Below are 20,322 nucleotides of genomic sequence, written 5' to 3' on the forward strand. Positions count from 1 at the left end.
TAGAGACGGGTTTTCACCATGTTGACCAGGATGGTCTCGATCTCTTGACCTCGTGATCCACCTGCCTCGGCCTCCCAAAGTGCTGGGATTACAGGCTTGAGCCACTGCGCCCGGCTGTCACGTTTTCTTAAACACAGGTTAATAAACACCCCTATACGGTAAACATTTACTAAAGGGCATTACTACACATGGTCTCACTAACTAAACCTGTAAATACCAGTGATTAAGTAGAAAGGTCTGTCCACTTTTTAAAATATTTATTTTAACCAACATATTTTCTTTTATGAGGACCACATTGTTTTTATATATACGTACAGTCATGTACCACATAATAACATTTTAGTCAACAAGGAACCACATATACAGCAGTGGTCCCATAAGAGTCTAATACTGTATTTTTATGGTACCTTTGCTACATTTAGATACCCAAATACTTACCCTTGCGTTATATCTGCTTACAGTCTTCTACGTTAATATGCTGTACAGGTTGGTAGCCTAGCAACAGTAAGCTATACCATATAGCCTAGGTGTGTAGTAGGCTATAACACCTAGGTTTTTGTAAGTACACTCTGTGATGTTTGCACAATGACAGAATCTCATTTCTCCTTAAACAATGCATGACTGTTTATATCACCCACACATGCCCATGCATATGTGTGTGTGTGTGTGTATATATATATACACACATAATACACACAGAAGTATACATGCTTTTATCAGTGGTAGTCACCTAATTGACCTTAACTATAGAATTATTTGCAAGTTATTATCTTATATTAACCCTATATACTCAGAGCCAGATCTGCTAAAGAATTTAATATATGAACATTATATCATAAAAAAAGCCTGCTAAAGGAAAACTCAAATTTTTATGGTTAGAAATATTAATAGATAAGAGGTCATTCTTTAAGCATAGAATTTCTTATTTTAAGCTTTCTTCATAAGAAATTTGTTTAAAGAGCACATTTTATTTTACTTTTTATTTTTTGGACGGAGTCTTCCTCTGTTGCCTAGGGGGAAATGCAGTGGTGTAATCTTGGCTCACTGTAGCCTCTACCTCCCAGGTTCAATGATTATCCTGCCTCAGCTTCCCAAGTAGCTGGGATTACAGGCACCTACCACCATGCCCAGCTAATTTTTATATTTTTAGTAGAGATGGGGTTTTACCATGCTGGCCAGGCTGGTCTTGAACTCCTAACCTCAAGTGATCCTCCCACCTCAGCCTCACAAAGTGCTGGATTACTGGTGTGAGCCATTATACCTAGCCTGAAGAGCACATTGTAAAATAAGGTATAATACAGCCTTTACATTATGATATATAAAATTTATACAATCTGTATATTAGTTCAATATATGTAAGAAATTTGACAAAATTAATAGACTGCATGCAGTGTTGTTGTTAACAGTGTGATGGCTTTGATTTTTGATATGTGTGAGAAAATAATTATGAAATCTAATATCAAAATGCCTTGAAAATCAATGATTTTCATTTAAACTCTTTTTAAGTCAGTGCCATTCCTAGGCGGTATTAAAAGCATGTGGCTGCCTTAGTCAAGACTTGGAAGTGCTATTTATGTTATTAGCAGACATATTGCTAGGACCTTGATAAGGAATTTAAATCTGTCTGTACTTTATTTTCCCAGCCTCACTACTAGATTGCGATAGAACTGAGGGATTAATTACATATCAAAATTTTTTAGATCTTTCATGATTGGTACTTTTCAAAATGTAATGGTTTCAAATGTAATATTTTTAAATAATTAAGCTATGATTTGTGTTTAAATGAAGATAGTATCCTATTTTATTTATTAGTGTAATCCTTTTATTTTGAATACATAATACAGATTTCCATTTCCTCTTCATGTTATCCTCCTCCTTAGCTCTATCTTAATCAAGAAAAACGGAAGAAATAATATCCAGTCTTATAAGTAAATTCCTGGTTTGCATGTTAAAGAAATGTGGTAGGGAAGGAAAAGTATTGAGAGCACTGTTCTTATCCTACTGGTTTCCTTTCTATTTTCAGATTCATGTAATTGATGTAATTGCCAAATAACAAGCATTATTATTGTCAATTGCTTAACTTACAAGTGTATTAAAACAATAGTTGTATACCAATGTGAAAGTGTTTTTCACCCTTCTTGTAATAGCAGTAATATTGCCACTTTTACATTCAAGAGAAATACCTTAAATTGCACTAAGATATTTTCTCATCTGTACTGAATTTAGCTTGAAGTATATGCATGGAAATAAGTTAACTCACTAATACTAATTTTAAAATCTGAGTTTTAAAAACTTTTCATGCAATATCAGCTGTACGCCTTAACCTGTCTTTATGCAAAGTCTGTGACTTTTTTTTAATGCTTCAAACAGCTATAGTCACACCTCCCCCATTTTCTGAATATTTTAAATGAAGATAATACAGGGAATATAATGTTAATATATGGATACTCAGGTTAGATGTTTGTAGTACTTTTGTATTAAAATTACGGCAATGGATCAGTAATGTCTTTGGTTTATTTTCTGTTTTCCAACTTTCAGAAAATGAAAGTTGCCAAAACACAAAAAATCAACAAAGTAACATACTTACTGATACATGGCTAATGCTTAAGTAGTACTAATTGTACAGTTACCAAAACCTGCAAGGATCAAAAGATTTTATTTTTAAGAAGGATTTCTCATGCTGCATGGATTATGTTGCTACATAATAGCTCAGTAGTACTTCTGCTGAATTGTAAAATAGCTTAGAGAGGAGTATGATGCCCATAGTTGGTGTAATGCATTGGTAATTAAGAGGGTGTGAGGTTAAGCTTCATTAACTGCTGAGGGATTGTATCTTGGGTTTTATTATGCCCTCGAGAACATAAAAAGTGAGAAGGGTCAAACTGTTGGAATCAGATTTTGCTTGTGCATCTGCCAAAACAAAGACCACAAAATAATATAGCAGTAAGAACAGAAAGGGCATGTAATGAAATGGGCAGAAATATATTTACAGCATCCTTTGGATAAAGATAAATGTTTCTGGTGAGGAAATAAATATACTTAAATACTGGAGTAATATTTTTGTGTGGGGAGTTTATAATTTTATTTCAAATAGGATTTTTTAAAGGAGAAAAACTGTTGTTTTTGTTCAAAGGTAGACCCATTTTCTTTATTCACATTAATTTCTTAATCTGTTTCATTTGGCAAAAAGAGAAATTTCCTTCTTCCCATCCTGTCATTTGTATAGAATTTATGAAGTCTCCTTTTTATTTTTATTTATTCCTGACCCTTGATACCGTATACTTGAGAACAATAACCACAGAATTGCAGGAAAGAACCCAAACTCTGATAATCCCTCTTTTAGGAAAGAAAGATATAACAATATATTGGGTTCTGTTTGTGCTCTAGGTTAGAAATCAAAGGCTGGGGATTTTTGAAAGTGTGGGGGAGAACTCTGATCTGTGATTGACAGTTGTGATAGTTGAATATTAAAGAGTCTTATTCCTAGAATTCTCTTGAAATAGAGCTTTTATCAAAACGTTAATTAAATTTTGTTTGATTAGAAGCAGTCATTATAACAAATGGTATAGATTATAGTAGTGATCACCTCCAGAGGGTCAGTGACTCCCAGTAAGCAGCATAGTTAATGTTGGCATACTTAAAAATTTTAGGACTTTCAAATATGATAATGTGTTGAATATAAACTTACATTATAAATTTCTGGGTATTAGATAACAAAAGTATCAGAATGTTCCTTCTTTGTTCCCCAACCTATCATTTTCATTAAGTCATTTTCACTTGAATTATGAATAGTGATACGGCAACCACTGAAACAGAATTTTTATAGAGTGAATTTTTTTTCAGATATATAGGATGACACTGTTGCTTTAAGATACATTTTCTAGGTTAGCGTGGTGGATCACACCTGTAATCTCAAAAACTTTGGGAGGCCGAGGCGGGCAGATTGCCTGACCTCAGGAGTTCAAGACCAGCCTGGGCAACACAGTGAAACCCTGTCTCTACTGAAATACAAAAAATTAGCTGGGCATGGTGGTGTGCACCTATAGTCTCCGCTATTCAGGAGGCTGAGGCAGGAGAATAGCTTGAACCGGGGAGGCAGAGGTTGCATTGAGCCACAATCGCACCACTGCACTCCAACCTGGGTGACAAAGTGAGACTCTGTCTCTTAAAGAAAAAAAAGAGAGAGAGATTTATTTTCTAGCATGGGTTGGGTTAATTCTGTATTTCATAAGACTTAAAAATCATCCCACTGATCATTCCTAATTTTTATGGACCACATTTTTATTTTCTGTTATTTTTGTTCAGTTTTTTTTAGCTAAAAGAATGGTAAAAAATACTGAAGAGCAACCAGGTAGTCACATAGGTCTTTGCTGGGTAACTTACTAGCATGATAACATTTATCAATACCATAATCAAGTAAAATATTGTTTTATGTTGATGCAACACTTAGAAACAAAGATGCTAAGGGAATTTGCATCCACTTACTAAAGGCATACATTTTTTTCCACCCCGCAAGATGGAGCCTTGCTCCGTCGCCCAGGCTGGAGTGCAGTGGCGTGATATCATCCGACTGCAACCTCCACCTCCCAGGTTGAAGCGATTTTCGTGCCTCAGCCTCCTGAGTAGCAGGGATTACATGCGCCCACCACCACACCCAGCTAATTTTTGTATTTTTAGTAGAGACGGAGTTTCGCCATGTTGGCCAGGCTGGTTTCGAACTCCTGACCTCATTATCCACCCGCCTCTAGCTTCCAGACTTCTCGGATTACAGTCGTGAGCACATGGCACAGGCATACGATTTTATCAGCATCTGAGAGGCCATTGATTGTAAGATGTGTCATTATTAAATATACTACTAAGAGAAAAAAAATTATTCCCACATAAACTAAGAAGGTTTCTATTCACTTGAAATTTTCATTTAATTCTTATCAAAAGAGATTTCTTAGACTGACTTATTTTTTAAGTCATATCACACTTGTTTATAAAAACAAGAAGCACAATATGTAAGGTACTCATAAAACCTCACATTCAGATTACTACTGTTCTAAATCACTCTCTGGTTTATAGTCATTGATATCCATGTGTTTCCCAATTTATGTTTTTCACAAGTTACTGTTCTCTGTGTCATCAAGAGCACTGGCAATATAGTACTTCTTAAAGGCAATGAAATATTACGCCTAGATTTTATTCTAAAACATTAACATCCATCCTGCAACTGTTAGTACAAGCACTGTCTTGATTTTCTGAGGAAGGATCAATGGTAGTATTCTAAAAAGCCAGGATTTTAATTCTTCTTTACTTGATCCATATACGGATTTTTGGCTGAAACATCGAAGAATTATGTTTGTCCATTTGCACACCAAAAAAAAAAAAAAAAAAACAAAAAACAAGTTTTTACATATGCAAACCATGATAACTTTCTATCTACTTCCAGACTGACAATTATGATATTCTCCCAGTTGTAAAATGTATCCTGATTTCAGAGATGGTAATGTGAAGAAAAACATGAGTCTTAGAATCAATGAAATAAAGTAAATATAAGTCTTATTTTTCAATCTTGGTTTTGATGTAAAGGCATACCTTAGAGATAATACAGGTCTGGTTCCAGACCACCACAATAAAGTGAGTCACATTTTTTTGTTTCCCAGTGCATATAAAGTTATGTTTATACTATACTATAGTCTATTAAGTGTGCAATAGCATTATGACTAAAAAAATAAATAAATAATTTAAAAAGAACTTATTGCTAAAAAAAAAAAAATGGTAACGGTTATATGAGCCTTAAGCAAGTTGTAATCTTGTTGCTGGTGGAGGGTCTTGCCGTGATGTTGATGGCTGTTGACTTATAGGTTAGGGTGACTGTGGCAATTTCTGAAAAGAAAGCAACAATGAAGATTGCCACATCAATTGACTCTTCCTTTCATGAAAGATTTCTCTGTACAAGTGATGCTGTTTGGCAGCATATTACCCACAGTAGAGCTTTTTTCAAAATGGAAGTTAAATGCCAAAAAGCTCCTTAAACTGATAAACGACCTCAGTGAAGTTTCAAGATACAAAATCAATGTACGAATATCAGTAGCACTTCTATACACCAATAATCTGAGAGCCAAATTAAGAATGCAATCTCATTCACAATAGCCAAAAAAAGGCATAAAATACTTAGAAATACAGCTAACCAAGGAGGTGAAAGATCTCTGCAAAGTGAACTACTTTGCAGAGTGAAACACTGCTGAAAGAAATCAAAGATGACACAAGCAAATGAAAAAGCTTTCCATGGTCACAGATTGGAAGAATCGATATTGTTAAAATGACCACACTGCCCATAGCAACTTAAAGATTCAACACTGCTTCTATCAAACTACAATGTCATTTTTCACAGCATTCGAAAAAATTATTCTAAAAATTATATGGAACTACAAAGAGCCCAAAGCAATCCTAAACAAAAGTAACAAAACAAGATTCATTGCATTACCCGACTTCAAACTATGCTAAAAGGCCACAGTAACCAAAACAGCATGATACTGATACAAAGGCAGATATAAAGACCAATGGAACAGAAAAGAGAACCCAGAAATAAAGCTATACACTGACAATCATCTGATCTTTGACATAGTAGACAAAAATAAGCAATGGGGAAAGGACTCCCTGTTCAATAAATAGTACTGGGGAAACTGGCTATCCATATGGAGAGGAATGAAACTGGAAATTGCCTATTACTATATACAAAATTAACTCAAGATGGATTTAAAACCTAAATCTAGGCCGGGCACAGTGGCTTACACTGGTAATCCCGGCACTTTGGGAGGCATGGCAGGATCACCCGAGGTCAGGAGTTCAAGACCAGCCTGGCCAACATGGTGAAACCCTGTGTTTACTAAAAATACAAAAATTAGCCAGGAGTGGTGTTGTGCACCATAATTCCAGCTACTTGGGAAACTGAGGCAGAAGAATCACATGAACCCAGGAGGCAGAGGTTGCAGTGAGCCAAGACTGCACCACTGCACTCCAGCCTGGGCGACAGAATGAGACTCCATCTCAGAAAAAAAAGAACAAAACAAAAAAACCCTAAATCTAAAACCTCATGGAAGAATTTCTAGGAAATACCCTTCCTGACACCAGCCTTGGCAATGAATTTATGGCTTAGTACTCAAAAGCATTTGCAACAAAAAGAAAAATTGACAAGTGGGACCTAATTAAAGAGCTTCTGCATAGCAAGAGAAAGTATCAATGGAATAAACTAACAATCTACAAAATGGGAGACAATATTCACAAACTATGCACCTGACAGAGGCCTAATCTCCAGATCCTATAAAAAACTTAACAAGCAGAAAACAAACTTACTAAAAAGCAAGCAAAGGACATGAACAGACACTCCTCAAAAGAAGACAAATAGGCCAGTGCAGTGGCTCACACCTGTAACCCCAGCACTTTGGGAGGCCAAGGTGGGCAGATCACCGCAAGTCAGAAGTTCCAGACCAGCCTGGCCAAAATGGCAGAAAAGTAGCTGGGCGTGGTGGTGCACCCTGTAATCACAGCTACTTGGGAGGCTGAGGCAGGAGAATCACTTGAACCCAGGAGGCGGAGGTTGCAGTGAGCTAAGGTCGTGCTACTGCATTCCAGACTGGGTGACAGTGAGACTCCGTCTCTAAATAAGGGAGGGAGGGAGGGAGGGAGGGAGGCAGGGAGGCAGGCAGGCAGGCAGGCAGGCAGGCAGGCAGGCTGGCAGGCAGGCATACAAGTGGCCAACAAACATGAAAAAATGTTCATCAACACAGAGAAATACAAACCGGAATCACAATATCATCTCACACCAGTCAGAATGCCTTTTGTTAAAAAGTTGAAAAGTGATTGTTGTTGGTAGGACTGTGGAGAAAAGGAAATGCTTATACACTGTTAGTGAGAATGTAAATCAGTTTGGCCACTGTAGAGAGCAGTTTGGAGATTTCTCAAAGAACAAAGAGTTGAACTAACATCAAACCCAGCAATTTCATTACTGGGTACCTACCCAGAGAAAAAGAAATCATTCCACCAAAAAGGCACATGCATGTGTATATACATTGTAGCACTATTCTCAATAGCGAAGACATGGAACCAACCCAGGTGCCTATCAACAGTGGACTGAAGAAAGAAAATGTAATACATATATACCATGGAATGCTATGCAACCATAAAGAAATCATGAGTTTTGTAGCAACATGGATGCAGCGAGAAACCATCATCCTAAGGAAACTAACACAGAAACAGAAGTGTTTTCATTTATAAGTAGGAGCAAAACATCGGATACACATGGACATAAAGATGGAAACAGCAAACACTGTGGAATACAAATAGGAGAGGGAAGGAGGAAGACAAGGGTTGAAAAACATCCTGTTGGACACGATGCTCACTTCCGGAGTGACAGTTTCAATTGTACTTCAGACCCCAGCATCATGCAGTATACCTTTTTAACAAACCTGCCCATGTACCCTCAGAATCTAAAACAAAAATTAAAAAGGCAGAAAAACAAAATGGAAATCAACCTCTCAAACCCTACCGTTGCTTTATCAACTAAGTATATGGAATATTCCAAATCCTTTGTTATCATTGAAACAATGTTTATGGCATCTTCACCAGGAGTAGAATCCATGTCAGAAAAACAGTTTGTTTATCCAGAAGAAGCACCTCCTTATCAATTAAAGTTTTATCTTAAAATGGCAGCAGTCACATCTTCAGAATCCACTTCTATCTAGTTCTCTTGCTGTATCACATATGCAGTTACTTCCTCCACCAGAGTCTTGATCCCCTCAAAGTCATCCATAAGGACTGGAATCAACTTCTCCCAAACTCCTGTTAATATTGGTATTTTGACCTCCTCTCATGAATCGTTAATATTCTTATGGCAGCTAGAATAGTAAATCTTCCCAGGTTTTCAATTTACTTTGCCCATATCCATCAGAGAAATCACTGTCTATAGCAGCAATAACTTTAAGACATGTATTCTTAAATAATAAGACTTGAAAATTGAAAACACTCCTGATCCATGGTCTACAGAATGGATGTTGGGTTAGTAGGCATGAAAACATGAATCTCTTTTTACATCTTCATCAAAGGTCTCGGGTAACCAGGTGCACTGTCAGTGTGCAGTAATATTTTGAAAGGATTGTTTTCTTCTGAGCAGTAGGTCTCCATAGTGGGCTTAAAATATTTGGAAAACCATGTTGTATACAGATGTTCTGTCATTCAGGCTTTGTTGTTCTGTTTACTTAGCACAAGCAGAGTAGATTTAGAATAATTTTTAGGGGTTCTAGGATTTTTGGAATGATAAATGAGTATTGGCTTCAACTTAAAAGTCATCAACCTCATTAACCTATAATAGGAGAGTCAGCCTATCATTTGAAGCTTTGGAGCTAGGCTTGACTACTCTCTAGCCATGAAAGTCCTAAACAGTATCTTCTTCTAATAGAAGGCTGTTTCATCAACATTGAAAATCTATTGTTTAGTGCAGCCACCTTCATCACTTATCTTAGCTCGATCTTCTGGATAACTTGCTGCACTTTCAACATCAGGATTTGCAGTTTTACTTTGCACTTTTATGTTATGGAGATGGCTTCTTTTCTGAAATCTCATGAACTAACCTCTGCTAACTTCTAGCTTTTCTTTTGCAGCTTCTTCATCTTTCTTGGCATTTAAAATTTCTAATTATATAGATATTATTACTTCAAATATAATTGGACCCTTTGAAAAGAAAATGCCTATGCCACTAAACAGAGCCTCTAGAAGAGGAAAGTAAAATGGATTTCACTTCTTATATTCCTTCAGTTGCTCATTGTCATGTCACATTTTTATTTACTGTTTTTATGTTTAGCCTTTCATTTTCTTTTATGTAGCCTTTCCCCAACATTTCTAATTTCATTTTCATTTTCTGTTTGAGAGAGGATATGTTTATAGAGACATAGCTATCTATCTATCTATAATTAAGATATTACCAGTTTCTTGTTTTTACACGTTCTTTTTTATCAGAGTCCCTTTTTATGTTGCTGAATTGTATCTTCATATAAAAAAGGTCTATGGCAGGCCAGGCACACTGGTTCATGCCTGTAGTCGCAGCACTTTGGGAGGCCACAGTAGGAGGATCACTTGAGGCCTGGAGTTAGAGACCAGCCTGGGCAACATAGCAAAACACTGTCTCAACAAAAATAATAATAATAATAAACAGTTAGCTGGGCGTGGTGGCCCACACCTGTAGTCCTAGCTACTCGGGAAGCTGAGGCAGGAGGATCACTTGAGTCCAGGAGTTCAAGGCTGTAGTGAGCTGTGTTTGCACCATTGTACTCCAACCTGGGCAACAGAGCAAGACCCTGTCTCAAAAAAAAGGAAGAAAGGAGGGAGTGGGGGAAGGAGGAAGGAAGATTGGTGTGAATTCTTCCAAAGTATAATTTACATATAATTTTATCAATTTGATGTACAATTCAGTGAGTTTAGGTAAATGTTCATAGTTTTGTAACCACCACCACAATCATAACATAGAACATTTCTATTCCCTGAGATATGTGCCTACTTGAAGTCAGTCTCTCTACTACCACTGATCCCTGGCAATCTCCAGTCTGCATCCATATCTTTAGCATATACCTCAAAACTCTTCTAGCTCTCTACCCATTACCCAATTCCAAAGATACTTCCAAATCTTTAGGTATTTCTTGCTGCAGTATCTTTCTTCTTGGTGTCAAAATCTGTGTTAGTCAACTCAGGCTGCCATAGCAAAATACTATAAACTAGGTGGTTTCAACAACAGAAATTTACTCTTTCATAGTTTCAGAGACTAGGAAGTCCAAGATGAAGGTTCCAACCAAGTCATTTCCTGGTGAGGGCTCTCTTGCTGGCTTGTAGACTGCTGCCTTCTGGCTATGTGCTCACATGACCTCTTCTTTGCACACAGAGAAAGAAAGAGCTCTTTCTGGTGTCTTTTCTTATAAGGTAATTAATTCAATTAATTATGTTATGATTAATATATTGATTATATTAATATAGTTGATTATTATAATATAGTAATTATTTATAGTTGTATTAATTACCTTTATTATCTCATTTAAACTTAGTTATTTTCAGACAGCCCTTTCTCCAAATAACCTCTCATTAGGGGATAGGACCTCAGCGTATGGAGCTGAGGAGGATGCAAACATTCAGTTTATAACAGTTGTTATGGATGAAAAGATGACTAAGACATAGTCTCTGCCCTTAATGATCTCATAGTTGAAATTTAAGGAGAGCTTATCTAAATAAGGACAAATGAGGTATTTTTTGTATAGACTGTTTTGAAAAGTTGAGACTTCTAAAACCCTATTCTAGAAATAATGCTGAGAATGCTAGTAACATAAGAAGTCATATGCATTTTGTGGTGTTTAATTTTTTAATGAATGTAATATGCCCCTTCAGTTTGCAAAGAAAAAATATCAGTTAATGGATGGAGGTAAGCAGGCTAGAGAGGTTGCTATTTTTTCTATGTGATTTCTTTCCTGTAGTGTTAACAACTGCACTTCAGAGAAGGTCTCTAGGGCTGGATATTCATCAACAGATACTGATACTCCCACATGGACTATCTTTGCCCTCAACACCAATTGTTCTTCTAGTCTGATGGTTTTAGAAACATACTAATACTACTACATGGAAAATGAAATATTTGAACCACTTTTTTCTTAACAGAAATTTAGTATACTCTTTGAGACTTGATAACTTAACACTGTGAAATATAAAAGGTCTTTTTCTAAAGGATCTTATATTAGTAGTAGGTGTTCCTTTTAATGTTAATGTAAAAGTAAGTTTGGGGTTGGTGTGGTATACATAGACCACTATCAGTTTATTCTTGTGGCATTTGTTTGATTCCTTATTTCTGTGCTGCCTTTTCCTTCCAGTTTTTGTGTCTATTATCCTTGCACAAAATACAAAGATTCAGGTGTTATATAATACCATACACACATTTTCTCGCTCTCTCTCTCGCTGTCTCTCTCTCTCTCTCTTTTTCTCTCTCTCTCTTGCTCTTTCTCTTTCCCTATATCACTTTCTTCTTTTGTTTGTTTCTGAGACAGGGTCTCATTCTGTCACCCAGGCTGGAGTGCAGTGGCGTAGTCTCAGCTCATTGAGACTCCCGCCACCAGGGCTCAAGAGATCTTCCCACCTCGGCCTCCCAAGTAGCTGAGACTACAGGGGAGTGTCAGCACACTTGGCTAATTTTTATATTAATATTTTTTGTTGAGATGGAGTTTCATCATGTTGCCAAGGCTGGTCTGTCACTTTTTAAATTTTCCCTTTCAGTATGTTTAAATCTTCTTCCCTAGGAGAGTCGGTATTAAGTGTGTACATTATTACAATTTCTTACTCAGTCAAGTATTACAATATTTGACAGTCTGTATTTCTCCTTTTTTGATGCACCTATTTTTTTTTCTGGAGGAAACAACTTCCTCATTTTTTATCTGTATCAATTACTAATTTATTCCAAAACTAAAGTTTTCAGTCTCCTCTTTAATGTATGTAAGTATGTTACCCTTGGAATCCTCCATACTCCAGCTCCTAATGGATAGCTTGCTTCCTAGGTTGTCTACACAGCTGTTATTCTGGCACTTTCCTTTATAATTTTAGCAATTGCCTTGATGTTGCTTCTGTGTAAGATGTCTTGTTTCCTGGATCTTTAGTGTTTATATGTATTAGTTCATCCCTTGTTTTGATGGTACACATTCTCTAATAACCTGAGAGTAAATGGAGGTAGAAGGGAGGAGTGAGGTGGTAGAGATGTTTTAGAATTTGCATGTCTGATAATGCCTTAATTCCACTCTCAAATTTAAAATTAGTTTTGCTGAATATACAAGTCTAGATTAGATATATCTTTGTCTCAGAGCAGTCCAGCATTGTTATAAAGTTTGATGCCATTCATATTCCTGACGTGTTCACACCCAATCTGGAGAAGCTATTTAGATTTTCCCTGTATTCCCTCTTGTTCTAAAATGTCAGAATTTTGTGCCTGGTTGTATAGATCTATTTCCATTCAGAACTTATGTACTCAATAGGATTTTTAAATATAAAATACCCTATTTTAGGGTATTAACCTCCTAGACTATTACTCTAAATGTTTTCTTTTTTCTCTCATGTTCTGTCCTTTTTTTTTTTTTTTTTTTTGAAGGGTTATTGCTCTGTCACTCAGGCCAGAATGCACTGATGTGATCACGGCTTACTACATCCTCGACCTCCCGGGCTCAAGCAGTGCTCCCACCCTGCCTCCCAAATAGCTAGGACTATAGGCACGTATCGCCATGCCTGGTTAATTCTTTTATTTTTTTGTAGAGAAAGGATCTCCCTACTTTGCCCAGGCTGGTCTTGAACTTCTGGCCTCAGGTGAGCCTTCTACCTTGGCCTCCCAAAGTGCTGGAATTACAGGTGTGAGCCACCACAGTCAGCTGTGTTCTATCTCTTTAAAAAGCCACATAAGATAGTGGTTAAGAGGCAGAGCTACAGAGGAAGACTTTCCAAACTCAAGTCTTGTGTCTACTACTTAATTACTTTGCGACCTTGGACAAGTTAATTAACCTTTGTGTTTTAATGTCTTCATCTATATAAAATGGGTTTAGTAATAGTGCTTAATCCTTAAATTGATTTGAGGATTAAATATGTTAACTTGGCCGAGCACAGTGGCTCACACCTGTATTCCCAGAACTTTGGGAGGCCAAGGCAGGTGGATCACAAGGTCAGGAGATCAAGACCATCCCGGCCAACATGGTGATACCTCGTCTCTACCAAATACAAAAAATTAGCCGAGCATGGCTGTGCCTGCCTGTAGTCCCAAGCTACACAGGAGGCTGAGGCAGGAGCATCACTTGAACTTGGGAGACAGAGATTTCAGTGAGCCGAGGTGGTACCACTGTGCTCCAGCCTGGGCAACAGAGCAAGACTCTGTCTCAAAAAAAAAAAAAAAAAAAAAAAAAAAAAAAAAATTTTTTTTAAAAAAAAAAAAAAAAAAAAAAAAAAAAGTTAATTTTCTAGGGTGCTTAGAATAGTGCCTGGCAGTTAGAAAGCACTTTAAAACATACTAACTATATTTTAAAATTTAGCATTGCCATCATCATTATTATTATTACTATTGATCTTTTATTTTGAGAAATTTGACCATGTTGATCTTCTGCACTTCTGATTATTTTTTTCTCAAATCTGCTATTATATTTTTAATTTCTGTACACTGTTTTATTCCAGATTTTTTTCATTTTACTGAATTATTATTATTTTTTATGCACACATCCTTTACAATAAATATTACTTTTTATTTTTGTGACATTTTTTCTGCTCCTGGCATTGTTTTCATTTTCTGCTCATTTGGCTTAGCCCTTGAATTTCATATTAGATGCTTTTCTCAAATATCTGGTGATTCTTCTCTGTCCATTTTCATTCAAGAGTGAGGGACTGAAAAACTAATTGGAAGTGCTGTGTGTTTCGGCATGTAACTTATGAACTAGTAGATTAACTGTGAGCTTATCTAAAATAGCATCTCTCTAAAGGTCTTTTCTCTTAATTTTGCCAGTTTCCCCTGGGAGGAATCCTTCAGTTTCCCAATCTCTTGCCTGTTCCGTTAAAAGATGGCTTCTGCTCTTCTGAGAGCCTTAGCAGTGGGAGGCTACAGTGGTGGGGTGGGGTGGGGAACAGTGAAAGTAAAGAGGAAGTTATCTCATCCCTCTGTATGAAGACTTTCAAGAAATTATCTTAACTTCAATGTAATGTCTCATCCCTTCCCTCAGCAGTACTCCAGCTTCTGAGGTTTGTCTTATTTGAACTTTCCATTTCTCTTGCACAGTTGATGGAGGTGGGGGTGGGTAGAATCCTTGCTCTTAGGGAAAAGTAAAGGATCTGTAGGTCTTCATGATTCCTCTAAAAAATTTTCAGCCAATCCTTCAGTTTTCACACAACTGTTGTTCTTTGCTTGCTGAAGTTACTGATTTGTTTTCTAAGTATGCCAACTGTTAAGATTCGTTAAAGCCATGTTTGTAGTAGAATCTGTGGTGTTTACTATATTATTCTCTATTCTTTTCTGTGTGTTTTCTACATCTCATAGAAAAAATAATAATTTGAGATGCAAAGGATGTTTATGTTATAAACCAAGTTTGTTGTAGCATTTTCAGATTGCGAACAACCTAAATTTCTAACAATAGAGAAAGTATAAACTCCACAAAAGATTAAAAAGAAGAAAATTAGGTGCGGTGTGCACATGTAGTCCCATCTACTCATGAGGCTGAGGCAACAGGATTCCTTGAACTCCAGAGTTCAAAGCTATGGTGAGCTATGATCTTACCACTGCACTCCAGCCTGGGCCACACAGCAAGACTCCAACTCAAAAACTAATAATAATAATAATAAATTAATGATCCATTGATTTTCATTTTAAACAATTAAGTGTGATCCTTTTTGAAAATTCTGGTTAATATAAGTGGAAAGTATGTCATTGACAGTTGTGAAACTTCACACAGTAAATAATTTAATGTATGAGATAAATAAATACGTTTCTTATTTTCTGTTCTAGAACTGACCAGTAGAAATTTCTGTGGTGTTAGAAATGTTCTATACCAGCACTATGCAACAGAGTAGCTGTTAACCACTTTTGACTATTAAGTACTTGAAATGTGGCTAGTGTAGTTGAGACATTTTTTCATTTTATTTTATTTTAATTAATTTAAATTTTAATTTTAATAGCTGGAAGCTAGAATATTGAGCAACATAATTCCATACCAATCATTTCATAAATAGTGCTGATATGTTTTTATAACTGCGAGTAACAAACTAATTTAGATCATAAAATGTTTTAATTGGTATCAAAGATCTTTTCTTAAGTGCAGAAAAAAGCAATTGGGAAAAACAAGTTTTAGAAAATTGTACATGAAAATAAATCAATTTATTCTAAACCCATTTGGGGTTTTGTCATATTGCCCAAACTGGTCTCAAACTCCAGAACTCAAGTGATCCACCCACCTTGGCCTTCCAAAGTGCTAGGATTATAGGCGTGAGCCACTGCTTACAACCAGAAGTGACTACTATTACCTCCATTTTTTAGACGACGAATGGAGACATAGAGAGGTCCTGTGGTAACACAGACACAGCTACTAGTGCAAAGTCAAGATTTGAACCAGACATTCTAGTTGCCAAATTTAAACTCAACCACTATGCTCTGTTACACTGTACTCCCTCACAAATACATATTTCCATTGGAAAAAGAAGTTACTTTATATTGTAAGATACTAATGTTTAGCTAGGAATGATGAATTCACAGCTTAAGTGATATAACTAGTTTCTAGTACTGGCATTAATTATTATGTGAATTCACTTTAAGGTTTTTTAGGAGGTGAGTAAAATATGACATATTAACAGTTAATGTATTTAAGCTGATTTGTTGGCATAATTCTAAGCATAAGTAAATTTGATCTTGAAGGCTAGAAGTAGCAATTTAGAGTAACATATAAGATAGCACAGATTATATTTACTAATACAGTGTCCCACATTATCTTTATGATTTTAATAGAATATAAAACAAAGTTATTGTATGTGCTTTTCTTCTTCAAGAAACTTAAATACTGTTTTCTTTGAATTATTTCTATAGTACCACTTAACAAAAATGATTTCTAGTTTTCTATGTTTTTTGTAGTTACAAAGTTGGTCGTCACCTTCCAAATTTAATAAATTGGAATTTATCTCTTCATTTAATCAGAGATTTTAAATTCTATTTTTATTGTTAAATGAGAGGCATAAGCTTGCAGGTACAAAACCAGCATTTCATATGGGTGAAATAAATGTCTTTATTCTTAGTTGTTACTGCTCCCATTATTTTGGTGAATGGCTTTTTTGAATTCTAAAATTACAAACCTGTAAGGAGATTGTGCATGTTTTATTTTTACCTTGTGGCCAACATAATAATTATATATAATACATAAGTACTAATTCCAGACTTTGCTTTAAGCATATACATTTTGAAAAATTAAAATAACTTCTTGTTAGACTAGTAATTGATTTTTGTGAGTATAGAAATTTGTACATTTTTTTAAAATTCCAGTTTATTGCTAAAAAATTAAACTTAACATTTGGTATTATACTTGTTTTTTCTGTTTTACAGATGTCTGTATTTTTATGACTTTGTACTTAAATCAGTTTTAGTCATCAATTTTCAATATATCGGAAATTTTCTAGTGTTTCTGAAACTGTGATTTAAGAAAATTGTCATATTTTACCACAGAATCTCAATCATATGTCATTCTGTTTTCTTAGGAACTTCCAGCACCATTACTTGATGATAATTGTAAAAAGGAATTTGATGAAGATGTATATAATCGTAAAACACCAGAATCTAATATTAAGATGAAAATAGCTTGGCGTTACCAGTTATTACCCAAGATGGAGGCAAGTCAACATACAAATTCTTTCTAAAATTTGCAAATGCATTTGTTTTCATCTTACAGAATCTCTTGTGGTATGCCTATATGTGTATTTGTTTATTTAAAGAATTAGCCATTTCATTGGTAGAGTATTTGGTCAAGATGATATATTTCTTACAAATAAAATTATGGTAACTTGTTTTTTACTAAAATAGATTGTTTCATTTCTTCCTTAATCCCCATATAGAATACTTTTTTCTGCGGTTGCAAGACAGAGTAAGTGAACTAATGAAGCCATTTCTATCCAGTATGGTTACCTATAAATATATTCAGTGTAAGTGATGGTTCTTTGGAATTACTATTTTTATCCTTATACATTTTCAATCATTACATTTTCAAACTCATCTATCTGGTAACCTCATCTATTCAGAATAGACAGAATAGGTAGGAAATGAAGGAAAAATTTCTGAGAAGTCAAAACAAATGTCAATAAATCTGTCTAGTAAAACTCATGAACTCTGTTCCTGGTGATGGCACGGTTCCCTTATGAGCTCCCTTATTTGATTGCTCACTTCATTCACCTTTCAGACTACATTATTTAATGTCTATCAGATATTGCCATACTAGTAGAAAAGAGAGGAATATTCTAATCTGAATAAGACATAGTTTTCTTAGTCCATCCTTCTCTAGTCTTCCTCATTGATATCAGTGTTCTCTTTCCCAAGGATAAAAATATGTTTATGATACTTTTGAGCTTCAAATGTCTCATTTGGTTTCCTATTTTCCCTACCACCTTCTAAATAAATAGCAGACTATAGTACCCTCTAGTACCCTCCTGCCAAACTCAGACACAGCCTTAGAATTATTATCTACAGGAATGTTCTGGGTAGCCACTACCACTAATGAAAGTTAGTATATGAGATGAAACCTGTTTGCTATTATAAGCTTGTAATATGAAATACAAATTTAAGATTGTATACAAAATCTGTACAACCTAATCCAAGCCTACCCTTTTAGCCTCTTCCTCCTGTGTCTATAAAACACTACATTCAACCATCCTATGAGAATTGCTCCCTTATAAATCGCTTGTATTTCTGTTAGTAATGCTTTTCACTTTCTTACTCATCAGTGCGTCCTTCTCCAAGTTCAAATGTTACTAACTCATATGCTTTCCATACATAATTATTTACTTTCTTTTTTTTCCCCATAGCACTTCATATATTTTAAAACACATTTTTCACATTGGTTTATACTAAATTTGTAGTATAACTCTCTCTTCCACCAGACTGAAAATTTTCTGCGAGGCAGAGAGCTTGTTTTATTATCTCTTGTACCTCTAGCACTTACACTAATGCTCTTTTAATCAATAATGATAAATGTATTCATTCAGTCCTCAAATACTAATTAAGCATCGACTATGCACCAGGTATAAAACATGTTATAATAGATGAATATTAAGCAGTGGTATATTGTTCTAATTTAAATGTAGAAACTATTCGAATAATATTTTAAGCTGTGATTTAAATTATTCTGAACGAACTGCAAATTTATAAGGACAAATTTTAAAATAAGGACAAATAACTTTTAAAATAAATAAGGAAAATTCCATAACAGATGTTTTTTAATGGGCAAAAATATGAAAAGGAAATTTAAGTGACTCTTAAACATACAAAATATATGCCTGATTCCAGTTTTAATGAGAAAAAATTGAAATAAAAACTACACTGTCCTGCCGTTTTTCTCTTATCAAATTGACAATGATCTCACTTGGTAAGACGCTGTATTAGCGAGAGTGGGAGAAGCTGGTACTCTCATACTTTGCTGGTGAAAATGTAAAAAGGTGCTACTTCTGTAGAGTATTTTGGTAGTAACCTTCAAGATTATAAAAACATATATTGTTTGATTCTTTTAGAAATTTACGTCATGAATATATTTATTCAAATGTAGAAGGAAATATGCATGAGCTATTCATACAGCGTATTTTTTAATAGCATGACATTGAAAATAACCTAAATGTCTATCAGTAAGCAACTAGCTAAATGAATTATGGCATGTCTGAACAGAGTAAAGTACATTTTTATTAAAAAATAGAAGGAAGCTCTTTGTAATCAGAAGTTGTTACAGGCATAGCCTAGCTTGGATGTATAAGAACTGAGTGCAGGAGGCCAGAATAGATGTTAGTCTGTTTAGGAAAAGAAGAATTAAGTGATAGAGATCAAAACAGACAAGAAATATAGGACTAGCATTTGAGAACCATATGGCAAAGAAATTCATGACTTTGACTCTGACAGATTCATTTAAGTGACTGTGCTTAATGGTGATTCTTCCGTTGAAGAGTGACTGTATTCTAATTTCTCTACTGCTGTGTCCTGAAAGAATCAGTAATGAACCTATACTGTAAGTTATGTGTAGCTTTTTTGAAAAGACAGTATACCAGTCAAATTTTAGGTTATATATGTAACTTTTTTCTTTCCTTTCCTTATTTTTATACTTATCCAGCTAGGTTTCGTTTGTTTGATTTTTGTTTGTTTGTTTTTTGGGACACAGTCTCGCTCCGTCATCCAGGCTGGAGGGCAGTGGCAGGATCTCGGCTCACTGCAACCCCTCCTCCCAGATTCAAGCGATTTTTCTGCCTCAGTCTCCCAAGTAGCTGGGACTACAGATGCACGCCACCATGACCGGCTAATTTTGTATTTTTTGTAGAGATGGGGTTTCGTCATGTTGGCCAGGCTAGCCCTGAACTGCTGACCCTGAACTCCTAGACAGGCAATCTAGGCTTCCCAAAGTGCTGGGATTACAGGTGTGAGCCACTGCACCTGGCCGGTTTTGGTCTTTTCATTGGTAATTAACATTCTCAAGTGAAATTGTTGTCAAAAATGTAAGTAACTAAAGCTTTAAGCCTTTTCTCTCTCTCTCTCTCTCTCTCTCTGGCCGGTTTTGGTCTTTTCAT

At 35.5% G+C, this 20,322-nt stretch overlaps 1 protein-coding gene across 3 annotated transcripts in view; it reads left to right on the forward strand.

The window, feature by feature from the left end:
* ELP4 (elongator acetyltransferase complex subunit 4) overlaps positions 1-20,322 on the forward strand; it is a 255,060-nt gene that overhangs the window by 50,203 nt on the left and 184,535 nt on the right. For all 3 annotated transcript variants that reach the window (XM_037745229.1, XM_017547124.2, XM_017547126.2), the window contains exon 4: positions 17,266-17,397. In XM_037745229.1, the coding sequence (XP_037601157.1) occupies positions 17,266-17,397 (132 nt within the window). The remainder of the gene's footprint in view (positions 1-17,265; positions 17,398-20,322) is intronic.

The sequence above is a fragment of the Cebus imitator genome, unplaced genomic scaffold (genome assembly GCF_001604975.1).
Source record: "Cebus imitator isolate Cc_AM_T3 unplaced genomic scaffold, Cebus_imitator-1.0 Scaffold195, whole genome shotgun sequence".
Lineage (NCBI taxonomy): Eukaryota > Metazoa > Chordata > Mammalia > Primates > Cebidae > Cebus > Cebus imitator.